The 27,682-nt window shown below is 33.9% G+C and overlaps 1 protein-coding gene across 1 annotated transcript; it reads right to left on the bottom strand.

Moving 5' to 3' along the window:
- Nucleotides 1-12,706: 12,706 nt before the first annotated feature.
- tap (basic helix-loop-helix neural transcription factor TAP) lies at nt 12,707-16,907 on the bottom strand. The gene is made up of 2 exons (XM_028184416.2): nt 16,557-16,907; nt 12,707-14,165 (listed from the first exon to the last, which is right to left on the bottom strand). The coding sequence occupies exon 2, from the start codon at nt 14,151-14,153 to the stop codon at nt 12,897-12,899; it is 1,257 nt and encodes a 418-aa protein (XP_028040217.2). The 5' UTR covers nt 14,154-14,165; nt 16,557-16,907; the 3' UTR covers nt 12,707-12,896.
- Nucleotides 16,908-27,682: the final 10,775 nt, after the last annotated feature.

Here is a 27,682-nt window from a genome sequence, read left to right as displayed (position 1 = left end):
ATTTAATTAAAAGCTAAATTGAATCACCTCACCACGATTTTAATACTGAATACTAGGTAATCGTTTCTTTTAAAAATCAAAATTAGAATTACCGTTATCATTTCGATCCAGGCAATTAATTCGCATCAATAAATAATGCTTTAATTTAGAACAAATTTGGTTAGCTTAAAAAACGTTATAGTTAGCCAACCTAAAGATAATAGGTACCTTAATTATCAGAATAGTTTAAAATTACTAAATGAACTATATACTTATACCAAACTAAAAATAAAACTGGATAATGTAAAAAATTCGCATCTAGTAGGTATCTTAAAACCTTTAAGTTAAAATTGTGTTCAAGCAATCGGCTTTTGACATCAATCACATCTACATTACTTAATTACTATTAATTTAAGTAAACAGTAGTAATAGTGCAAGTACATGGCCGTACGTAGCAGTAATTAAATCTTGAGGGATCGTGGAGAGGGTGCGCAATGAGAGGCCAGGTGCCGGCAATGTACAATCGCTTACAAAAGCACCCGTTGACTTTTGTATGCGATTCAGTCCTATACAGAATGCTGTCGTAAAAACAACTATGTATGTATGTAACGTGCGCGATGGGATAACGCAATTTAAGTTTTGCTATCAAAATTTCATTTACTTATCCAGCTTATGAATTCTACGTTTTTCGTGAATATAGCATTCACCTCAAGTTATAGTTTTATGAATGCTTTATAAAATACATTTTAATTTAACATATGAGTCTTTTTTTATTGCCTAGATGTGTGGACGAGCTCACAGCCCACCTGGTGTTAAGTGGTTACTGGAACCCATAGACATCTACAACGTAAATGCGCCACACACCTTGAGATATAAGTTCTAAGGTCTCAGTATAGTTACAATGGCTGCCCCACCCTTCAAACCGAAACGCATTACTGCATCACGGCAGAAATAGGCGAGATGCAAGAATGGAATCACAAACATAATAAATTACCAACAACCTATACATGTTTCTATCGCAGTCATGAGTTCCGGTTGGATTGGTAGCATAGCCGTAATTGAAATTATACGAGATTTCGATCTGTTGTTCAAAAACGGGCAAAATAACAAACACGTTTTTTTGCATCTTCCAAAACTTCGTCTTTTGCGAAACCAATTTAAGGAAACCGAATAATAATTACGTCGAACCTATACGATCTTTATTTTTCTACAATAAACCAAAACTTTTTATACGCACCAGTCCAAAACTTAAAATCAACAGGGCACACGCAACTTTCCCCGCGAACAGTGTTTTTTGACCCGAAATCCATTTTTTTTCCGATAAAAATTCGTATGAATGCATTTCATTGTTCTCATTGCAACGATGCAGCAGCGACAGATGGGAGTCGCGGCGGTGCGTGGTGTCGGATATAAACGATAAGGGTAAACGGTTTGACATCTAGCCAATCGGTCAAACAGCCGAAATACTCACTGTTATTGGTTTGCGTTCGATTCGGTATTTAATACGATCAAAGAACCTAACTAAATTAGTATTGTCATAATTAAGAAGTTTTCTCATTGAGCAATAATTTAAATCTATAAATCAGGAATGGATAATAACTAAAATTTAAATAGGTTTGTGGGGTGGTAGTGTACACACACTGTACTTTGTGACATCACGGTGATTAAAGTAAAAAGAATGTGCCCAAACCAGATACTTGTTTATTGAAAACTAGCGACTCGCCCTCGCTTCGCTTCGGAAACTGTAATTTATTATTGATTTCTCCACTATTTCATGGATGTTATTATACATATAAACCTTCCTCTTTAATCACTCTATCTATTTAAAAAGAACCGCATCAAAATCCGTTGCGTAGTTTTAAAGATTTAAGCATACATAGGGACAGACAGATATAGGGACAGAGAAAGCGACTTTGTTTTATACTATGTAGTGATGCGTAGAAGAGCTTACGAACCACATCGCAACCTGAATGCCATCGGTTGAAGTCGGTTCTAAACACCAATATACATATATACGGTTGCATCGCGACTGAACTAGAAACTTCTTACTATGACCTTTTGTTTTACACAGTTAATACATATTTTCACTAGTAACTACCGGTCACCGTTCTCGTCAAACCCGTCGCTTGCGACGAAGGGCTCGACGAGTAAATTAACTCTTAGACACAGCCCACTGAGTTTCTCGCCGGATCTTCTCAGTGGGTCGCGTTTCCGATCCGGCGGTAGATTCTGCGAAGCACGGCTCTTGCTAGGGTTCGTGTTAGCATCGTCGTCAGGTTTGAGCCCCGTGAGCTCACCTACTAGCCACGGTTACGCTGGAATAGCCGCTCCAGGCTACCAGCTTAGGTAGGAAAAAAAAAAAAAACAAATAACTACAACGCCGTTTCCTTTGCTGAGCTTTACTATTACATACAAATAAAGGGAATATGAATCAATATCTAATTGGATTTATTCAAAATTATTTGAGTCGTTTTATTGATGGTAGACAAATGTTGTTTTAGTTATTGCCAGAGTCCAAACTGGCCACATCGTTAACCTCCTTAAACACATAATCGAAATATTATCTGCATAGTAATCACAGGTTTTTGATTACATAGACTTTTGATTACATAGACCGGTCACGATCGATCTGGTTATCCGTAGCTGTGACAGCCAACAGCGACACCCACCTTAATACATGAGCTAGAAGTCACAATCTTAATTTATCAATCAATCTTAATTTCACGAACAGTTCGGTAAAATGCAACTGTTATTATATTTTTTTCTTTAAACACGTTACAGCTTAATAATAACCATATTATAGCGTGGTATTGGGTAATTCGATACGGCGAGGACTCCTACGCCGTACTCAATAATTCAATGTTTATTTATTAGTTTCATTTCATGGTTGTCGAAAACATATTACGAAATCGTTAGGGATAATAAGGGCTTATGAATGAGAAACTTAACGTATGGATTCGAGTAACGTTTTGGTGAGAAACTTGCAACTTCGAAAACCTAAAATGCTTCGATATTTTTAGTTCCTCTTTTAAATTCTATCATTAGATTTAATTCAAATTGAGATATTCTGCAAAAGGATCAGTTACAGAAAATACAAAAACCAAGTCCGTGTAAAAATTTAGGAGCCGGTGATCTTCGCAATTCGTGTATTATAATAACTTAGTGTATAAAAGACTGTGCAAAGTAACTCTGAGATGTAATTTAAGTTATAATTACGAAAATTTTGTCGAGAATTTTTTTTTAGCAAGCTTTTTAATGATTGAGCCAAAATAAATCAGAATTTACACCATCGCTGCGTCTATATTCATTATCGTCTTCTTTTAGTATTGATACAATTGTATCCCTTCAAAGCGGAACGTTGGATGATGAAGATTTCTTACTATGCTTCCCATAGCTTATGGCGTATCTATTAATATAGTTCAATGTGGAGTGGCTTCTGGACTTGAATCTACAACTAACACCGAATATTGAGTGTGAGATAGTATTGATGTTGTTATATTACATAGGGTGATAAATACTTAACTAAACAGTTTAACAAGTGACGTTCCAAGCTCAAAATACAGCCTATATTGTAAACTTGCAACGCAGGTACCGTAGTGTGGTCTATTTCTGCAGCCAGATAGAGTTGTTGGATGATTTCAATTGAGAGTGCGGCCTCACGTATCAAAGCTTTAACGCATTCATATTGATACATCTACGACTTTCATGACTCATTAATAAGATCATTCAATTCGTCAGTCCATTTACAACAGTGAAATCAGTGAATACAACTGAGATATTCAAATCCAGAAAGTCTGCGGGGTTGTTTTAATTCATTGACAAACAGCTGTATACTTGTAACCAATCCACCGCATTACACTGTAGTGTTACGACCAATCTGTCAACAATAAACAAGCAATGATACCGTTCACGTGTCGGGCACGCTCCTGTACTACAAGGCACATGTCGTGAAGCGTGTCCGCCGTGTGGCGCTCATTACACGGCGTTTAAACGCAACACGTCTTTAATAGATAATGTCATCAGCAGTGATTATATGCTGATAAGTCTATTAAATAATATTAAAACTAGAGGTCCCGCAGTAGTCGAAATTCGACTATAGTTAATTGGAATTGTAAGTTTGTACACTATTATGATTGTATTTTATAATTCTATAATCACAAAATAAATTTCGCCAAGACTACACTATAAAAAATATGAACAAAGACAAACAATATTTAATCTATTCTCAATTTGACCACAGACGTCAAGAACAAAAGTTTGACAATAAATAGTATGCATGCGTGTGTGCGTCAAATACATGGTATGTAGTGTGTGTAATGTTTTCTTTATTGATTTAATGTATCTTTTATGCATTATTTAAAAAAAATATTAGTATTGTGCACTTCTTCTCTATATTCTCTATAAGTGTGTAAAATTTCATACTTCTGCGTCCGTGCAATTTCCGTAAAAAGGGATACAAAGTTTTTGCTTCACGTATTAATATATAGATGTCTATGATGAGAGGAAAACTATAATAGTTGACTCTTGTAGAATGATGTTTTGTGTGATTATTTTTTATTGATTTTTAATTGCTTAGATGGGTGGAAGAGCTCGTAAACACAACGTAAATGCCACCACCTACCTTGAGGTATGCGTTTTAAAGTCTCAAGTTTTACACTACCACGGCTGCCACACCCTTTAAACCGTAACGCATTACATTCTTCACGGCAGAAATAGGCATGGTAGTGGCACCAATGCGTGCGGACTGACAAGACGTTCTACTTTGATTTTTATTTCACGATGTTATTCCTTCACCGTGGAAGTCAATCGTGAACATTTGTGAAGTACGTATTTCAATAGAAAAATCGGTATCTACCTGCGGGATTCGAACACCATTGCACCGGGCGTCTTATCCTTTAGGCCACAATGTCTTGAATTCGTTTATGAAAAACGAATAGTTGTAGATACTTCTCGGGCGTCACATATTTTGGGTGGATGGAACTATGACAAAATCTTTTTATAAAATACCAAAAACAAATGTACAACCACCAGCACAAGCGGATAAGTTTTATCTAAATCTAAGAAAATATATTCGTAGATGAATTATTTCCGATTTTTTAATTTAAAGTTTTCCATGACAGCTTTTTGCTTATTAATTTATTTCGAATAAATCGAGAATTCAATGGCACACTCCATATTGTGAAACGGTAGACAGGCCGTGACTTCGTATAATTCAGCTAATGCAAACATAAAATTTAATAATAATTTTTTCCTTTTAATAAAATTTAATAATAATTTTTTCCTTTTTCCAAATTCGATATATTTACCAGATATCTATATATTAATACGTGAAGCAAAAACTTTGTATCCCTTTTTACGAAAATTGCGTGAACAGAGGAGTATGAAATTTTCCACACTTATACAGAATATAGAGAAGAAGTGCACAATTCTAATATTTTTTTAAAAGAGTGCATAAAAGATACATTAAATCAATAAAGAAAACATTACACACACTACATACCATGTATTTGACGCACACACGTATGCATACTATTTATTGTCAAACTTTTGTTCTTGACGTCTGTGGTCAAATTGAGAATAGATTAAATATTGTTTGTCTTTATTTATATTTTTTTATAGTGTAGTCTTGGCGAAATTTGTGATTATAGAAGTATAAAATACAATTATAATAGTGTACAAACTTACAATTCCAATTAATTATAGTCGAATTTCGACTACTGCGGGACCTCTAGTTCAGATTTAACATATCGATTACACTCACGTGTGTTGATAAAAATAGTCATGAGAAAATTTCGTCGTGACCCATCAAAGCTATCCTAGCTGTGTGTACCTTCGGCCTAAATCCACACTCCACGATTTTTTCCAAAAGCACTGTGTTTTATGCCACTCAAATGACACGCACGGGCTCAAGTGGGATAATACGAGCTACTTAAACATATTATTATATTATAATACAACGCTTAAAAAGCTATTAAAAATATGACAAGGGTTAATTTTTGCTGGTACCGTGTGAATGTTGTTTTATCAGAATTCTTTTGTGGGAAGAATGTATGATATTTTAGGCGCTGATAGCCTTCATTGCTTTCCTAACAACATCTTGTTTCCCATTTATATAATTCTCATTGACCAGAAATTACCCTCCACTAATATCTGTTCCAATGAAGCAGGCCTATCATTTCCAAGTAAAGTCATCCTGGGAAACTATTGTAAAAGTAGCTGCTATGTTTCAGAAAATACACTAAAAGCTGTATATGTCTTGCTTCTTTTTTTATTACTTAGATGGGTGGACGAGCTCACAGTCCACCTGGTTTAAGTGGTTACTGGAGCCCATAGACATCTACAACGTAAATGCGCCACCCACCTTGAGATATAAGTTCTAAGGTCTCAGTAGAGTTACAGCAGCTGCCCCGGTACCTGTCCTGGTGAAACTGGAAAGGCCTCCGGGCCACCAGTAATCCTTCAATCTTAAAAAAAAAGCAGCTGCCCCACCCTTCAAGCCGAAACGCATTACTGCTTTACCGCAGAAATAGGCAGGGCGGTGGTACCTAGCCGTGCGGACTCACAAGAGGTCCTACCACCAGTAAAATTTTACACTATTAGCAACAGAAAACAAAAAGCTAATCTTGCAAACAATCTGTCCTTGATATTATTAACCTTCGTAAGCTTTTCCGAGAGCTGTAAAGGGACAGACAATAATAAATTTGTTTTAAGTTCCAAATTTCAAATATCTTGGCGGGGGTACGCGCTTAATTAAGTGCATCATACATCGTATCACACAAAAATATATGTGTTACCTGTCTATGCTGATGACACTTGTCAGAATAAGGACAAGCGAAGGACTTGTAGGCAACAGGTCTCATGGCATTAAGCCTACAGATGTACACTTGAGTACATAAGCGTAATGCTTATTATCATTATAAACAAACACACAAAGATACAGTTAGTTTTCAATCAACCTCAAGTGGCACCATCGGCTTGAGTACAACAAATGTTTGAAAAATCAAAAGTACTCATTCGAAACAACTTTATTTCAAGCCAATAAAGTCCATTATCGTAATCATAAAGAATTTCTCAATTCGTGATTAGCTTTGACTCCTGTCGTTAACGAGATAAGGCTGAATTTTGATTACGCGTCAGTTTTAGTAATATGACCCACATGTGATTACAACAAACAATAATTCAAAATAAATTTGGGATGCAATTTTAGTTGCTTTTATAAAAAATAAAAAAAAATCAGTCAAAACTTATATAAAAAATGTTTATAATAGCGGTAGAACAGAATTTCATTTAACAATTTCGTTAAACAACTCAGAAGCTATTACATAATAATTAATTCAAATGTAGTTAGACTAATAATAATACGAACCAGAAATCTCTATAAATAAAAATGAATTGCTGTTCGTTAGTCTCGCTAAAACTCCAGAACGGCTGGACCGATTTGGTTAATTTTGGTCTTGAATTATTTGTGGAAGTCCAGAGAAGGTTTAAAAGGTAGATAAATATGAAAATTCTCGGAATTAAATAAAAATAACAATTTTGTATTTCCTTTGATGTCCCCGCCGTCGAGGCGGATTTTGTTTGTTTTAAGTTTATTTTATACAAAACTTTAGGTCTTTTATTTATAGATTGAGACACTACGAAGTCTGCCGGGTCAGCTAGTTGAGAATATAAAGGAAAAATAAAAAAGACGGTTTATTAGAAATTATGAAATTGACGATTCGCAGCGGTCGATTTTGTCAATGAATGCAGATTAAGTTATTGAGGGTAAATTTAATTTGTTTTTGAATTGTTTTTAATGTTTAAAATGGAATAGCATATAATATAAATTCTCATCACATTCCCGCCAAGCTCCACGACAAATCTACGGTAGTAATAAAAAAATCAATAATATCCTTGTTAATAATAATTACAAAGTATTATAATAGGAGATAGCTAGCTAGAGATAGCTCTCTCCCATTTGAACAATGTCGATATAAAATCTTAATTAGTTTTTGCTTTGTATTATATTTGTTGCCGAATAAAGAACATCAACAGTATTACATATATTATTATAAAAAAATTTGGCTAATAAAGAATTATATTTCAAATACTTATTACATCTATTAATGTGTGTATTGATTTATGTGAATAATAATTTATAATATAATCTATAAAATATTATAGAATACATATACAGATTAAAAAATAAATCTAAAGACAAACAGAAAAAAGCTACGTCAAACATAATATTGAAACAATTAAATAATTTAGATTAAAAACCAAATTTATTTATTTATCTTTTCGGGGTAAATTTTAAGAAAACACTGTAGAATAGATATATTTATTATAAATAATAAATAATTTATAATGTTTGCTAGACGTCAAATGCTTCGTGACACACCACTAATCCGAGGCTCCCTGCATGCTGTTGACCACTTAATGACGACCCGGCCTAATCAAATAACACATCCCTAGCACGTACGTCTCGTGGAACTTAAAAGGGATGTTAGAGCTCTGTTATAAATTGCCGTTTTTGTTTCTTATTATCATTGTAAAATAGTCTTTAAGGTCGGCGCATTAGAGCGATATTTTGGTTTTTAGTTGGACAAGTAAATATAATGTCATTCGGTGAAGGCAATTTGTGGTGGATACCAATTCATCTCTCGGCATTAAATGTGGATAGTGACAGAATCGATTCCTGTGCGTATTGATTTTAGTGTGATTCTGTTAGAGCTACTGGATGCTTTAAATAACGGTACCTATTTTTTTTTTGGAGTTTATGTGGCCTTTTTAGGCCAAAGCACTAACAGTACCTAATGTCTAGGTATGTATTGCCAACTTTCACACTCACCTTTATAAAAATTTTCAGATTTAGTTATTTTGGATGCTAGATGTAGGTAAAGTATGTTTCGAAGAATTAGTTAAAGTTAATTTATTTACGTCTTTAATTAGAAGCAATTAAGGTTGTAAAAATACACATTAATTCTAAACTAACGAATCCCGATGTTTCACTGTGACTATCACTAACAGTATGAGTAATATATAATATGCATGTACTATCCATTGTACTTTGATTGTACTATGACAAAAACCTTTGCTGGAGCGCCAACAAGCACTGACCAAGTTTCATTACTATCAGATTGATGGCTTAGCACGGCCAACCATGTTAAACTTAATGTGAACCATCATCAATTATCATCAGCCCACAAATGACCACTGTTGTACATAGGCCAAGGCTCGTCACGATGACTGGTCCTGCGTAGCCCGCATCCATTCAAATCACCTTTATTTAGCGAATAATACAGGAACAAATTCAATTTACTACTCTGCCGCACTTAATCAAATAAAATATGAGCCGTATAAAATAAAAAGACCCCCAATACTTAAAAAGTGGATAGAAATTCAATATTAACTTAGAGGATTGTTCAAATATAGCCACTGCCCCCGGGTCGGCTTGCCCGTTGATGAATATTAAACAGAATTAAACAAACATAAAGACAACGTACCAATTAGCCCGAGGATGTGTTGCACATGTGGCTTTTATTTGATTAGGTGGAATATTTTAACTGTTTTCAAGTAAATATTCGAATACTTGTGGTACCTACTCTATTATTGTTGATTTTAAACGACTTAAACCGCTATTGAAAACAATCGCAGTCTTGTTTGGGATACGTTTTTTTTTTTTTTTATAAAATTTAATTTTTCGTAATAAAAATACGTAGTACTTCCTAAATACCACACTCTAAATATTTTAACTTGTCGGGAATCACAGGAATTGTAAGCTGGCTTCGTGAACGAGTCAGTATCCTTTGTATTTAGTCTTTTCGAGGCTAAATAATTAAACTTCAAATACATACGTAAAAGACAACAGTGCTAATTATGTAATATTGAGCTAGTGCATTGTACTATGTTTGATCAAATATGGGATTTTACTACCCCATATCATCATGTGTCTATACGGTGTTCAGGTAGCTCTGAAATTAGAAACCACCATTATAACTAGGCTTCTCACTACCTACCCCACACTTGTAAAAAAACCACTATATTTAATGTGGTAATTTAATAAAATTCATGATGACATACTATTACATTGAAATTAGGTACATAACCCCTACAATACAATTTACTATTTTGGATATATATATATATATATATATATATATATAGTTAGTGTAATATCGTTTTGGAAACGGTGCCTCACATCCAATATGCATGGTAAAATAGTTTAAAAAGAAAACCAAAAATATATAGCATTTATTATTATTAACCATAGAGTAATCTAAATATATCGAAGGGTGCGAAATTCACCGAAATGTGTGGGATTAGCGCCCCGACTGGTCCCCGATAAAAGGGAGACTGCAGATTTGTTGGGAGATAACTACTAACTATAGCTTTTAAGTATTCAACTATTAATTTACTTGATTTTATTGGTGATAAAATATTCTTAATGCCTTTTATCCACGTGTATATCTTAATGTGTTTTTTCATTGAAAAATAGCATGTATTGTTTAATTTCAATACATATTCCGTGTGCGTGTGTGTTCGACAATAGAGAAACACATTAAGATATCAATACATATGATAAAACAGTGAAATCTGGTGTATTCAAGAAAAGTAATTTAAATAGAACGGCCGTAATTAAAGAAGTGTATTAGAACATAAAATTGTGTTATTTACTCTTGTTCGTTTACTAATAATACTGAAAGTTGGGTTGAGAGAAAAATTTACCAATCTAAGCAACAAAATAATCTGTCAAATATGTAATTATGAGTGATTTTTCATTAAATGTAATTTAGTATGTTCATTTCCTGTATACGCAGTGGTACAAATCAGTGCCCGTCCAATCAATAGCGCGTGACAAATTCCATTCGTTCCATTATTATAAACGGTTTTGTGGATTTGTGACTTTTTTTAAAGTCAATTTTTTTAAAGTTCAGCTTATAAATCATATTGTATCTGACTTTACAAAAATAAGAGAAAGCTTCATAATTCAACGCATATGGCTTTTCCTATTTTTAAGCTATTGGTCATGTTTGAATAACGCTTTTGTTGTGTCCGAAGAAAATAGCCGGTCTTCAGTTGAGCGTTCAAGTCGGTAGGCGGGGCATGTCGTAGTTGAACCTAATAGAGCTGAGTAGAACTCCCTGTCGGGTAAGGTGACCCTTTTCGAGTAATGTCCGTGTTTCTCCGACATCTTGCTGTCGTCACTGGCACCAATGGGACTCTGAGTCGGTGGACTATTCGAAACCCGACTAGATGGCTCGGTCAACTAATACTCGTCCACTAACCGGATCGGCCAGCCAGAACTATGCCTCCAAGATGGAAATATAATAAAAAATAAAGTTTTTAGCCACTCGACCTCGAACGCAACGTATGTGGGTATATGACTTTTGTATTGATTTAAACAAATATGTAATTTTAAAGAACACACTTTATTTTAGAATTAATTTAAGTCGTATATGGGGACGAGAGAAAGCTGTCAAGTCTAGGTAACTAGACACGTTGCTGTTGAACTAGTTACCATAAATATATATATGTATATAAAACCAGAGTACTTATCTTTCTGTAACGGTAAAAAATAAGAGCATAGGACCTGACACCATCTATCTAATACTGTTATTGCTTTCCAATCCTCTGTTACGGCAATAGTAGTTCTATGTTTTAACTTAACTCTTAACCAGTCATATTTTAAATATTACGTAGAATTTTGTGTTATGGAGTTAAATTCGCAGTGGTTATTGGCAGCCTTGCTTAAAAGGCAAGATGCTATGAATTCAACCCTGTAATCTAATTAAAAATAAAGTCTGAACAAAAGGAAGTCGTAATTTCATTTTATAAAAGTTCTTCATCACAAGTGCATCGTGTCATGTCGCGTAAAATTCGTAATAATTGGAGCAAATACAGACGTCCATAACAATACGACTCGTAACGAATTTCCAAAGTAAACATAACGTTTTCGTAACTGGATCCCAAACGGGTGCCCCCATATAACAACACCAACAATGACAAGAATATAAAAACAAACATTATGCAATTGCAATAAGGACTATTATCCCAAAAGCAGTCACACAGCAGTTGGTGAGTTTTCAAAGGAACCTGAACAATGCTTTGGCTCAGGGGTGCGTAAAAGCATTTACAACTTTTCGCTCTTTAGTGGCCATTGTTCCAATTTGATTTATATTCATGCGTGCTTGTATTATTACACGGTAAATCATACGTGAATTTCTCTCATTCAATTTAATTGGTGTTAAAGATCAACTATTATTTTTCTTAATATCTAATATAAAATTACCTGAAATATCTAGTTATCACAGAAAATAATACACAAAGAGTATTTTAGTCCAACTAATGCTCACTATATTTTTAGAGGCTTAGGAATTTCAATGAAGACATCAAATATGATGAACAAGAGATTAAAGAAAAAGCTATTATGCAGTAGGATTAAAGAGGACGATGTGTCTTTTTTAATCTGAAAGACCGGGCATATATGGAAAATGAATGATGGGAAATAGCTCAAAGAAATATTATAATTACATAGAATACGTTACAATAAAATATATGTTGAAATAAAACACATTAAGGAGTGTATAGTAGCTAACTACGCCAGACTTAATTGTGTTGATGGAATTACTGAGACAGTGGTCACCATTAGTCAATTAGGTAGACCATAAGGACCGGGATATGTCTAAGATAGCAATGGAAGTTAACTAAGGGCGGTTGCGAGTTAAAGTAGAAGTAAATAATTATATTCAAAATGTAAAAATATATTTATTTTACAAATACAATGACTAGATTTAGACTGTTTACAATTCAACTTAAATTACTTTATTACGTATATAAAAAATAAAATCTTATTGTCTCTTTGGTCCGTTTAAGTTACAACCTCTTATTTAGTATTTGCTTAAAGCGCTGTTGTTATAAAATGACTAGAATAATTTTTATATTTGAGCATTAACAACAGGCATGTTAGTTCGATTATAAAAATTTCTATAACATCTCTGATCGTTATAATAATATGTGTTTTGTAAATAATCATTATTATCGCTATTATAACAGTTAATGTCGTTATATCCGTAGACAGATGTTGCATGTTTGTCGTGATTGGATCCATAATCCTCTATTTTTATTCGTTTTTGGTTTTTCGCAGTGTCAAATGCGTTCTTGAACGTTTCGTAATTCTTATGGTTAAAGTACTCTTCTTGATTGTTCGGTGGGTGGTAGAAATGTTCGTTGTATCCGTTATTTTGGCTATAATTTCTTTGGTGGTAGAAGTTCTGTTGGGTAAGATCGTCACCGAAGCTAGCTGGGTGCGTGAAGAATCCACTGCCCGTTGTTGAAGTTATACAATTACCACCCTTATTATTTACCGACACCGTAACGTTGCCAACGTTAATCAGAACACCTTCTGGAGTTTGCATGAAATTAGAACCATTTGGAAAAGGTTTGCTGTATCCTTGAAAATTTCGATAGCTTCCATCACCAACACCTTCCGATTTATTAGGAACTAAAAATATTTCTCTAAACGCATCTTTAGTAACTTTGTCTCCGTTAAATTGATAAGTTTGTAGTTTATCACAGTTCAATGCTGGATTTGCTACTTGTGTTTGATCGGAGTTGATATTGTTCAGTGATTCTAATGTTTGACTTAGAGCAAATATGTAATTGTGAGCAAATCTGAGTGTCTCTATTTTAGTAAGTTTCGTGTCCTCGGGAAATGTCGGCAACACACATCTCAGTCTATCTAAAGCCTCATTGAGCATGTGCATTCTGTTTCTTTCTCTATCGTTCGCTTTCATCCGCCTATTCCTTTTTATTCTTAAAATTTGTGTTGGACTCTTGCATCTTGTCACTCTGTTTTTTCCGTTTGCGTATTTCCTTTTAGGCTTGTTTGGATCTTTCAATTTTCTCTCTTTCTTTGGTGTGGATGTTACAGATGATTTGATGTTTTCCTCAAAGGCACCTAAGTCGTCGATTGGACTCGTGAAGTCGAAGTCATTGAACAGTTTTCGTCTTACATTTGTTTCTTTGACTGGTGTGACAGAAACACCTAAGTCGGATATGTCAAGTTTTGTGTGTGTACTGTTGTTGGAAACTGGAGTAGTTGTAGAGTCATTGTAAGATCTATCGAAGCCGGAATCGTTGCTGCAGATACTGTCGTTGAAATCACAATAGTTTTCGAATTCTGTACCGAACATATTTTTCGAGATCTGTAACAAAAAGGAAAACGTCGTTATTGATTTATCTTTTTTATACCTACTGAAAATTCCTCTTAAAGAGTTATCAAACAGTGCACAAAGTAAAAGTATTTATGAGATAGTGTTTTTTCCAAAGCAATTTTTATGTCTAAATCTGGACAGGTGAGTCCACCCTAAGCATAACGGTTCGCGTGAGCAATGTGTTACGGAAAGTCAGTTGAACTTTATCACTTCCGATTTCCGGCAAGTGATTTCCGTTTTTAGGGGTGGCCGATTGTGTTGATTGACCACTTGATTGTAGACCGTTAAATTGATTTAGTATTAAAAGAAATAACCAAAAATGTTCCTGAACTGTATCTTGTCATTGCAAAGAATAAAATTCTTTGAGGTAATTTCATTTAAATACAAAAATTAACCTCAGAAAATAAGGATTACTAACTAGGTATTTGTGAAAATTTAATTGATTTAGAGGAAGGAGACGAACTGCATAAAATGGACATGTGTCGTAAATAATAATATATTTTTTTCATATAGCCCATATATTTTGAATACCATATTCTAATTCTAATAGCAAAGTAAAATATACAATATTACTTAGATGTATATTTTAATACTTGGCCGTGACCTACCTGTACTTACACAGGTGGCTCATGGCCCATCTGGTATTAAATGGCTATCGGAACTTATGAACATCAACAATATAAATGCCGTCAGCTACCTTGAGACATGACTTCTAAGTCTCGGTTTTAACAGATAAACGGCTGCTACCCGGCGGCTACTGTTTAAGCCGAAACCTATTATTGCTTCACGATAGAAATAGGCATATTGGTGGTACCTAACCGTGCGGACTCACAAGAGGTCCTACCACCAGTAAGCAATAAAATGATACTGTCATCTTAGAACCACCATCTACGTGACATTTCAACCCACTCCTCTATCCCAATACAATGAACCGTGTAGAGCGAGTCGGGATAGCTAACTGTTGTGATGAGTTTGGTCCGCACTCTGCGAACCAAAGACTAGAGATTTGCCAATAGTATTTTAGAAGCTACCAATACGGTTCCCGCATACCTATATATAGAAAAAAGGCACCCCTATAAATAGCTGAAAGTCTTTGTTTTGTTGTGTCCCAATAGCGATAAAAGAACTTCGTTACTAAAGTAATTTAAAGTAATTTATATCCTATTAGTGTTTATATCTGCACTAGAAATATTACGAGTGCGTGGTATACTTGTGAGTTCGACCACCTGCATTATGGCACGCGACGTCCACGCGTCATACACGCGACATTTGTTTGTAATATGGTTCCAGTAACCGCCGAAGCGTGGCCAGATTGTCGAGTCGTAAAGTTAATTGTTCGAATGTTACTATTCTCTTAATGATCACGTAATTTTGTACTAGACTTTAATTGGTGTCGTAGTTCTTACAGGGTTTTTAAATTGATGTTAATCTCTCGACATTTTTTAATGATGTAAAGATAGTAATAGTATCTATTTATATAGATATATTGTTTTAGTGTCTATAAGAACATTTTAAATATCTCTATATAATTAACGTTCTTAACCGCAATAGTTGCCTTTTTAATTAAAGAAGCAAAGTTTCTTTCAGAGACATGATATCGCAATCATAGATGGTATGATCTGAATAACATATTTTTACTACCTACTATTTAAACTTAACAGTTTGCGCCACCCTTATTATGAAATGTTTCAGAACCTGTGATCATTAATAATGCTAGATCACTGCTTAAATAGAAAAGTACTATTACAAGCCTGTTTCGAGGAATGATAGTTCTTAAACAAGCTTTTGCTGTAGTGCGGGCTGCAAGTCGGCAAAAGCTAGATTTTTCAACGAACTTATGGTTTTTTCTTAGTAAATTGATCTGAATCTTGCCGTTCGAAATTTGTGTGTATGCAAATTTCTCAAAAATGTCGTTGTGCAATTCAAGTTTTTATCGAACTTCCAATATTTGATCATTAGCCTCACTGTTTCTGCTGTGAATCAGTTCCGCGTTTTGGTCTCATAAGCACCTCATGGTGCCACCACCTTTGGTCTCAAGCATATATCAGTGTAGCTATGCAAATAAGAAAATTTGCAATCCGTGATAATAAAAACAAGAAACAAACACTGGTGGTAGGACCTCTTGTGAGTCCGCACGGGTAGGTACCACCACCCTGCCTATTTCTGCCGTGAAGCAGTAATGTGTTTCGGTTTGAAGGGTGGGGCAGCCGTCGTAACTATACTGAATCCTTAGAACTTATATCATCATCAAGGTGGGTGGCGCATTTACGTCGTAGATGTCTATGGGCTCCAGTAACCACTTAACACCAGGTGCGCTGTGAGCTCGTCCACCCATCTAAGCAATAAAACAAACAAAAACAAAACAAATAAAAAAAATCTTACTTAAAACTGTTCTTCAGATCTATCCGACAATTTTTTCGTCTTCAACTCTTCTCCGTTTGTTACCTCTCAAGAGAATCTTATAATATTTTCGATCACGACACTCTTACAAAATCAAAACCCACAAAAAAAAACAATTAATCAATCATAGTTCACTCGACAAGTATAATTAATATTAGGACACAAAGTAGTTAGTTTTGTAAGTTTTAGTTATTTTTGTAAAACTATGACTAGAAAAATATGTATATTTAGGCAGTTAGTGATGTGGGCTTTCACATGACTATATGGTATGGGCACATTTGACGCGCCTGCGTCGCCGACCTAGTGTGACTGTGGGTCGTTAGCTTATGCCGCCCTATTTTATGTTCCCATGCCCAATCATAGGCGCTAGGCCACGCCTACTACTCGAATAAGTTTTTGATTATAAAAAAACTCTTTTCAGTTGCTTTGGATTAATAACACGAGATAAATTTGTAAAATATATAACATGAGATATCATGATATGATGATAAATTGTACATAAAATATATTTTTTTATGATTTAAGGATTACTGTCGGCCCGGAAGCCTTTCCAGTTTCACTAGGACAGGTGGGCGAGCAAAGGCTCAGCCAGGAGGAGGGAGAGGAGTAAAAAAAGTGTTTAAAAAGAGCAAATATATCATTAGAATCGCTAGGAAATAAATAAATAAAATAAAATAAAATTCATTTCATTCAGACCCTCTTAAGTCCATATGTTGTAAGTAGAATAATACTTAGAACTATGTTAATAAAATTAAAATTAAAATTAAATAAGTACACATTTGACATTTTGAAATAACCTAACAACTGTATACATATTTGCACAAGGTAATAAAATCCATTGAGCCACGTTTGATTTGTAAAAAAAACTATTGAACTTCTACCATACTACACGCTTTAATTTATTTAATAGTTTAATAGCGCGTGCAATGTATTTCGCTTTTTTATTGGCAACCCTTTCATGTTATTGACATGCCATAAATTATATCAATATTTGATCAGACACGCATCTCCGCGGAATCATGCCTGTAAATGGTGACATTTATTTTTTTACTTCATTCATCTACAAATATTCATTTCGTATGGGTGTTATTTACTAAATATGTTTATTAAATTTAGAATCAATGATTTGAGACATAATTTGTTTTTATTTCAATTATTGCCTTTGTAGACTCTGTGCTTAATGGTTAGCATCGCTTATGGACGTCAGTAATGGAAGGGTCCTTAAACCTCGTTTGAAGAAGAAGATCCTCAAAGAGCTCAGGAAGCACTGTGAAGGAAAGTGTGCCTCAATCGATAAATAAAAGACACATCAACGGGACACATCAAAGGAAAAACAAAATTGTTATTTTTATTTATTTCCGAGCATTTTCATATTTATTTACCTTTTAAACCTTCTCTAGACTTCCACAAATAATTCAAGACCAAAATTAGCCAAATCGGTCCAGCCGTCCTCGAGCTTTAGCGTGACTAACGAACAGCAATTCATTTTTATATATATTTAGATAGAATAGATATCTGGAAACGCATCGTGTACTATACGTAGAGATTCTAAGTAACTATACTATTGATTGATTCTGGCTCTATTTTAACTTGGCAATCATATTATTAATTTGTTTTTCAGCGCCCTGATAGTACTATCACCACGAATGTTTCCTACAAAGCACAGGTATTTTAAAACAAAAAATCTAGCTAGTAGAAAATATTTAAATGCTCAACTGTGAAAACATTTTTACATACTATAGATTCAACTATGTAGGTATAGGGTCTGGGTTTTCGATCAGTTGATAAATAAAATTACAAAGCGACGTTTTCACGCCACATGTGACCGACACGGCCCAACGACGATTTCTTGTAGAACGTTGATAAATTGCGTCACGCAGACAACATTTAAAGGGTTATGCTTGGAAATAATATAAAAGAAAATCCGCGTATTTTGAGCGCATTTTTTCATTGCCTAGAAATTCGAAGCATTAGAAATTGCTTTGAAATCACTACTGAAAAGGATGAATAGGTTGGTGAAAGATAATGGGAGGTATATGGTACCCAACGTACCGTACCACAGTATACCCATATTCGATATAGCAATTATAGATAGAATTAAGCAAGTCGACGCTTTAATGGTGGTAGGACCTCTTGTGAGTCCGCACGGGTAGGTACCACCGCCCTGCCTATTTCTGCCGTGAAGCAGTAATGCGTTTCGGTTTGAAGGGTGGGGCAGCCGTTGTAACCATACTAAGACCTTACAACTTATATCTCAAGGTGGGTGGCGCATTTACGTTGTAGATGTCTATGGGCTCCAGTAACCACTTAACAACAGGTGGGCTGTGAGCTCGTCCAACCATCTAGGCAATAAAAAAAAATAAAAAAAGACAAATACGTACCCTACATGTTATCACTAAGGACTTTATAATGCAGGAAAGAAATATACAAGAAATTATAATTCACGTAATTTTAGATGATATTTGTATTTTTTACCTATTGCAGAAATGGGCGAACCAGCTCACGAGATATTTAGTGTTAAGCGGTTATCAAAGTCCATCCGTCCAGAAGTCAACTACCTAGAAATATGAAGTTGAGACCATAATTATTATAACTAAAACTACTTTTACGGTTTGATTTCGCGTTTTTATTGACATTATTTTCGTAGTTTTGAATACATAACAGTTTTTGTGATTGACGAATGGTAATTCTAATATTGTGCTACCTAGCTTAAAATTGATTACTATTAGATCTTATTACATACCGGCTATACAACCGTTCAAGCGAAAATTGTGCAATCGAATCTAATCTACTCACCGCCATCGCTAAAAAACGTTTTTTGAAATGTTTTTAATACAATTAAAACAACTTTGACGGTTCAATATCGTATTTTTTTTTCATTGTCTTGTTTCGGACACTTGGAATACTTTCCAGTTTTCGTGGTCATGCACGCTTAACGCGTTCTTTATCGACATTCGAATATTGCGTTAACCACCATCTATCTATTTTACTTTAGTACGATAATTTTTTTTTTATTTCCTACGACTCGCGAATACCAAAAAAACTATATATATGTATCTCTCATAGGATTAATATAATTTTCTTACGGAATTCAAAACACCCGATTGCGTCAATACGGAATTCAAAACATCCAACAAACATGATAATCCTGTCCAGGATCAGGATTTTTTAATTTAGCTTGGTACCTATGCATGTTATTTTTCTTTTTCACAATATATTTAGCATTAGCCTATTAGCATTTAAGATCATAGTCACGATCGTAATTTTTAAGATGCCTGCTACTCTGCTAAAGTAAATTAAACCAAAAAAGGGAAACTAACTTTAGATTAGGAACTAACTCAATATTCTAGCAATGTGTAACTCATCAAGCAATATACATAGATAGATTTTTCATAATATAGATTTCATTATGTAGGTATAGATTTTTTATTTAACAGGTACTTTATAAAACTCGACGGCTTGTCATATTATACCCCGGCGAGTAAATCTCAAAATTATAGCCGTGCTCGTTTAAAATAATAAATAAAATGTAGGGTAGAGCCGAAGGGCTGTTTAGTTACTTTGCAGTCACCACGCTTGAGAGACCATGAATGCGTTATGATGTGTGCACGCGTGTTCCATAGGGTTGTGCTGTCAATAAAAAAAATCGATAATTTTAACTCGAATATTTATACATCATAACTTTTTCACAGATTACACCATACTACTTATATTTGTATCTATATTACGGAAGTAAAATCTCAATATGTAAGTGTCCATAGTTTAAGTGGTTTCATTAATGAATGCATGTAGACTTTTGCACATCAATTTTATGCCAATGCATATAATGTACACATTCGGGTCTAGTCTATTCTGGTCAATTATACCAAAGATATCTATAATTTTACTATAAATTCTTGTTTTAATTGTTGTTTTAACGAATTTTTACAATATATGGCATTGAACATGGCAGATATAGGTTTTCTATGTAAGATTTATACAAAAAGGCTTTTATTATATACCTAATAACAATGATCATGACAAACTATTCTAAAACTTGCACATTTTTTTAAACAACCTTATGTAACTATATCTATTTTCATCGATAGATCTGTATGTTGCGTCACTACTATCTGTAACCCTTTAAGAGCTATGAGCGCGCCCCAAGCTGGTCCAAAACATCCCGCTCGCCACCGAGCATAATTCTGCGGACTTAACCCGTAGCTCGTGTTCAAATAATTATTTGCTTATTTCGGGATTATCTGTACTGATTTTTAAACTATTAATTATTGTTTTCGATGTTTCAATTATCGATATAAAAAATAAATACAGTAGTACTCTATACTATCTCAAATAATTTAGGAATTTGGGTATTAAGACGCTACCCGAATTTTTTGATTAGATAGGCACATCGGATTTTGCAAATAAGTTGATCTATTGGATAAATGAGATGGAAAAAACGTAATAAAATATCTCAGTCAAATTCACTTATATAAAGGCGATTTGTAACAAAATATTGTAAAAACCTTATAATTTAAAAGAAAGTTTATTTAAATTCAGTTTGACATGACCATAACATTTGCATGAAAGTGTGAATCGAACTAATTTTACCTCAAATAAATAATTATTATTTGTTTTGAATTTATTGTCACTTTTAAACCAAAAAATATTTACTTACACTTCAAAGCAATAACATGACGCTAATCTTTTAAATATTAAAACATTTACACAGCCAAGTTTCGATCTAATCCTCGTTGGTGAAAAAAATTCAATACATCATCCATTGTGGGACTGCGCTTTAAAATGTTAAAAAGCTTTGTTGTCAAGGGCTTATCCGGAAGGGTTGTAAATAATGACGGAGCAACTCTTTATAGAGAACTAAACGGTCGCCATTGTGACTATTGGCTTTCGCTGCCGATAAATTCTGTAAAGTTCAGTTTTAGTTTTAAAATATGTACGTAGCCGTGTTCAATAAATAGTTCAGTGCTTCAGTTTAGTTCACAAGTCATTACTCACATTGTTTTTTCCTATTTCAAGTCTTTCAGTCAGTTCAATTCAATCAATTCCTTCACTATACACATTTTACTGTTGTTTATAAGCTGCAACTTAATATTATGGTATTAACTCATAAGCGACTATACATGCAATTTATTTTACATACATTTTATTTAAAGACATCGATTAAGAATTATTATACGAGCATATCCATAAAGACCCCCTATCGTGTGCACATCCTAGCTATTGACCAAAAGGAGAAATTTGTCTTTGGATTCAAATAATTCTAATCGGTCCTAGATCGTAAGAAAGTATTTTAAGTGATTGTAAATTTTCACTATAGAGTACATCATGTTTAAGGAACGCTTTTTCTTGTGAGAATATTATCCACTTCATAAATTATTTCCAGTGAACTCGAACTTCCTTCAAATTAATTTAGCAACTAGATGTGTTCTAAGTTTAGATTTCCGGAATAAAATATCTTCCTTCTTGCTTTTAAATCGTTTTCTTGCTTTTAAATCGACAATTATTCTTTTTTTTCCTACCTATGCTGATAGCCTTGAGAGGCTATTTCAGCTTCACCCTAACGTGTGTAGGTGAGCTCACGGGGCTCAAACCGGAGTGTTGCTAACACTGGCCATAGCAAGAGCAGTGCTTCGCAGAATCTACTACCGGATCGGAAACGTGACCCACTGAGAAGATCTGGCAAGAAACTCAGTGGGCTGTGTCTATGGGTTAATTCGCTCGTCGAGCCCTTCGTCGCAAGCGATGGGTTCGATGAAGACAGTGACAGGTGCTTGTGGTGCCTAAAAGCACCGTTAATGGATCGGGAGGATCCGTAATGACGTGCTTTGGGCGACGTCGACAGTTTACCATTCGGTCTACAGGATCGGGTATGTAGTTTCCAGCGGCCACGACAAGAGGATTCTCATGTCGTGCCGCCTTCTCGAAGTGGCGCAACGATGCCGACTGTAGATACTTACAGAAAGAGTCGAGCTCCAGGTCATCGTGGAGATCCACGTTCCTCAGGAACCATGGTGCTCCGAAGGCTATCCTGCAGAATCGGGATTGCAATTATTCAAGAAACGCAAGAACAAATAGTGTCACATGAACGAAGTACTGGTTTCCCAAAACAAAAATACTAATAAAACACATGGCACTTCAATTTATCTATAAACCACATTGACTGGTTATACGAAAATATATTTTATTACGGTTTTAATATAGAAATAGCGTTTAATATAAAAACGAAATGTAAACAAAATCACGCCAAAGAATGGATTAATATAAAATATTTTTGGTGTAAGTGTGGCGGGTGCAATAATTACAATAAATACAAATATTTATATATCGATAAAACCGTGTGAATATTTATGTAGGAACAGATGCGTTGCTCCGATATCGTTTTCATATTATGAATATATTTGCAACATTGTCATTTCAACGAACTAATTGCTTTTAAGACGACTCGGGAGGCAGATTTTGGTTTTAGCACATAATATAATTTATAACGATTTTATTTATTTATTAATAATAGCGGACCAGTTCAGCTATAGTAAGTTTGCTACGAAATAGGTTATGTACAATTTTGATTAATTTTCTTTGTTTTTTTAAAAGAAACACTTGTATTATGCAAATGTATTTTTGTTACGAAGTTTCTAGCTAACTTACTGTTGACTCGATTTAGTTATATTATAATATGGTACATTTCATGAACAATTAAATAATGTGCCCAAGCATTGTTCACATGAGAAGTTACAAGTTCCATAATTTTCTAATTACACGAAGTTGTTTTGAATTTTGTCATATTTTCCCCTGCAATGAACATTCATTTATTTTACCGAACTTAACATTCTACTTACTTACTATTGAGTAAATTAAAATGAGTTTTCCATTTTTTATATAATAAATAAATCTCGTAGGCTATGACTAATAATTGTAGGCTTTTAATATAGAATAATAATTGACATCCCTATATCAGCGTGGTTTAAGGAAGGCACATCTATCTCGTTCCTTAGAAAATCGGAATGGCTGTCCTAGTCTACGCATATGATTCGATTCATTTTGAACAAAGTCTCATTGTTGGTGCTGGCAATTCCCATGTGACCCTTTTTTAGTTTGCTTTATACGATTTTACACCAAATTCAATATAGCCATTCACGTGGCATTTTTTGGAGCAATAAACAAAATAGCGATTGGCAACGACTAATTTAAACACAAACAAATCCTTAGATTAGAGCAGGCGATAACGTCAAACACAATGCTATATCCAATTTTAACAGAAGCCAAGACTATTTAGAGTCTGATTGCTTACAGTATGAAAATCTTTCGTTTGGTGCGTGTGTACATAATAAGTGGGCAGTTTAAGGAGAGAGGTAAAGATGGAGAAGATAAAAATATGAACTTAATAGGTATGTAGCTACATGTATGTCCGCCCTGGCCCTCTAAGTGTTTCAGGTCCACCTCACATGTCAGTCTGGGGACCGGCGAAGGGGGCTTAAGAAGACGACGTGCAAGCTGCTCTGCACGCGTTTTACGCAAGAGCATCCGGGTGATGGAAGGCCGGCTATCCTTGACCCACGCTGGTTCTAACCCAGCGGGGTATTCCGTAGGATAGCTCACTCTAACCGGCGCCATCTAGGCGCGCTTCGAATAGCCAGCCGACTGAGGGGGAGGGTGATGGGAGAGATGTGCTCCGCACTAAACGCTTCACTTTCCCTCCTTTGCTTTTTCATGAGTTCTGTCTCTTGCGAAGTTTGAACGTTGGTTGTTGAGCGACAGGAGGTTTAAGTCGGTTCGACTCCGACATGCTCCGCCCGCCATCCCCAGTGGAAGGCGGAAGACCGGCGATTTCCTTCTGACCAAAAAAAAAGAACCATGTATGTTCACCACTTTATATTTCACTAGCGACCCGCCCTCGCTTCGCTTCGGAAACATTAAAACACACATGAAACCAAAACCAGAAAAAAATAAAAAATAAATAAAAAAAGTAGCCTATGTTCATCAGGGACAATGTCGGCATCTAATGGAAAAAGAATTTTTCAAATCGGTCCAGTAGTTTCGGAGCCTATTCGAAACAAACAAACAAACAAATCTTTCCTCTTTATAATATTATAATATATAATATAAATAATATAATATTAATTAATATTAATTAATAAAGTATAGATTTACGCTTAATATCCTTTTCCGAATTAATTTGAACTTTCTAAACATTTTATACATACATATTACTGGGTACTTTATTGTCGGTATATTCTTAAAATGTGTAGTCGTATACTTATTTTCAATGTGCGAACCTCTTTTCTGTTCTATTTACATTGAAATATTCATGCAGCCATTGGAAGAATTGACTATAATAAAGATACAATAGCCATTAAAACTAAATGAATATATTATTATGTAGGTATAAAACTCGTCTGCTTATATGTGAGGTCACTGAACTGAACACACAAGCAATGGAACACTGTAATTATGGTTTTTTGTATAAAGATATTCTTCGTGAAAAATCTCAGCTGCGCAGAAATTGTGAATTGATGAAATTGATTAAGACGGACTTTTTTTCATTATATATAAAATTTCTTTAAACTCTTATTGTTGATCGAAGTCTTCAGTTAGCAGGAGCTAATAAAATTTAAATTCACAATTAAACTATTTTACTACTGTAAAATGTCTTACTCATTCGAAATATGTAACATTATATTTAAAAAACGGAATGTGTAAATTTCATGCGTGCACAGACATAGACTATATAGGTGATATAGGTATAATATAATATTTGTAAAGGAGAGGCCTAGCAGACAACTTTTTGGCGGGAACACGAGGAGCGAAGTTGTGTGAGTTCTTTTATTTTGTCAATTGAGTTTTTCACCACCATTTTACTCAGCCTTTAGTTCACCTCCTTTCTTTTGTTTCATCATAATTATGAAATCTTTTAGTACCGTACAATGGGGTAAATAGGGACAAAATCGACCTTCAGATTGAATTTTAAAATAGTTCCAATTAAATAGTCACTGCTCAACCAAAGAAATAAGTTGAGTCTTGAACGTACCTAGGTGATAAAAACCGTTACATAATTTTAATTATTCATTTTAAAGAAATAATCGGTAAAATAATGGCCGTCCCAATTTACCCAGCGTCCGGGGTAAATTGACACGGTTAAGGGTTAAATTGGGATATTTGTAAGGGTTGTCAACTCGCAGTACTGCGATATATAGGTAGGTGCCATATAATTATTTATATGGACCGAAATGATGAATACAATCCATAACTTAAGCACAATACACAACATAGTGTAAATTAAGCTGGTTTCTATTCCGAAGCGATGTGACGTGAATGATAATCAACAATACAATGATCAAAAAAAGTATGTGCATGTTATATTTTAGAAAATTATTATTTAATTTCCTTAAAAATCACAACTCTGAAACAAAATGATAAAATAGAATAAAAAATAGAAAACAAAAGGACTGGAAATGCAATAATACAATTTTATTTAATCAACATTTTCAAAATAATCTTTGAGCAAGAGTAAGATCAGGTGAATAAGATAAAAAAACAGCTTTATCTGATTACTGCCAATAATAATAAAAATAAAAGAAATTCTTTCTAAGCTAAATAACTAAACTCAATTAATTCACTCACTCATAATTGGATATCTCGGATTTTTAATTAATGTTACATTTAAAATCTGAGGCCTGTTTTTATTTGTGTGTGCGTTTTGAATGTTAACAAAATCATGATTCGACGCGTGAATAGATTCTGAAATAACAAAAGTTTTGATTCGTTTGAGTTCTTTTAACTTTAAATTTTTTTTATTGCTATAAAGAACATACGACCGGGCAGATATTACAAGGTAAATGTCGCGAAAAAAAAGTAATTATATATATACTTTTCTTTTACCTATAATACTTACATAAACTAACTGATAAACACATTAACCTTCTTTACATCACGCAATTAAGTGATAGTATAGGCTAAAAAATCTATTATAAGATATCAGTGACAACCCTAACAAGCCATCCCTATTTTGTCTTTTGGCGTTCCAATTTTGTGTTTTCTCGTCCCTAATTTTTCCAATCTCGTTCCCAATTACCCTACATACGTCCCAATTTTCCCCAAAAAGAAAGGAAAAAATATACATTTTTTATTTTGTCGAAATATTGTATTTAAAATAAGAATATTGCAACTTACCGTTTGTTGTGGTATTTCCAGGTGTATTAAAAACTTATATAAACTGTGATCTTATTGAAAAAACAACGATAATATTACTTTTTTTAAAAGTTCTTTAAGCTGTTTTAAAACGCACTTTTCAACCACTATTTTCAATTTAATTTGACGAATTTTTGGGACCAACATAACTCATATTTAGTACTTCCATAGTTAACTTGGTTTTTCTTCTATACATTGATAAATATTAACATAAACAAAATTAGGTAGATTCCGTGCTACAGGTACTTTGAGAATCTTCCGCAGGTTTGTCCCAATTTACCCCAGGATCCCAATTTACCCCATGTCATGGTATTCAATATTTGTAGATTTTCATAAGCTTGATTGACATTAGCAACAATGGCGTCGTAATAAGGCAATTGCCATACTTAAAAAAAGAAGAATTAAAAGAAAAATCATTTAATTCAATCTAAAGAATCTTAAGTTTTATGATAAACCAGCAAAGTTTTTGATGCCTATCGAAGCTAGAAGAATGTTAGTTGACGTACTGGTTGATTACTAGCACACATACGCTGATAGCTATGATCCGTTAAATATCTAATTAAATATCAATTTACTTTAAAAATATTGTAATGTAATTTAATTGGTTACAACGTGTGCTCGCATATTAATATGCTTATTTAATGAATACGTAATGAATCAAGATAAAAAAGTTATTCAGAACTATGAAAATGAATTTTAATATTTAAATTATTTTTGATTAACATATGTACTATCTACAAAGTATTAAATGAAAAACAACATGGCGTGCATTATAAATCTAATTTACGTCATTTATAGCTTTTTTTAAAGGATGACTTTCTGAAAAATATTTAATTGAACAAATGTTCAATAATATTATAAATTGATCAATAATATTCATAATTATATTATTTATTTTACGGTTCAGTGGCACTAAAATAAAT

The sequence above is a fragment of the Bombyx mandarina genome, chromosome 22 (assembly GCF_030267445.1).
Source record: "Bombyx mandarina strain Sakado chromosome 22, ASM3026744v2".
NCBI lineage: Eukaryota > Metazoa > Arthropoda > Insecta > Lepidoptera > Bombycidae > Bombyx > Bombyx mandarina.
The sequence above is the reverse complement of the archived record's forward strand: the minus strand, read 5'-3'. Positions and strand labels throughout refer to the sequence as shown.

What these genes read in the sequence shown, in the direction of transcription:
- tap (XM_028184416.2), bottom strand. Translation starts at nt 14,153, where the DNA reads ATGTTCGGTACAGAATTCGAAAACTATTGTGATTTCAACGACAGTATC.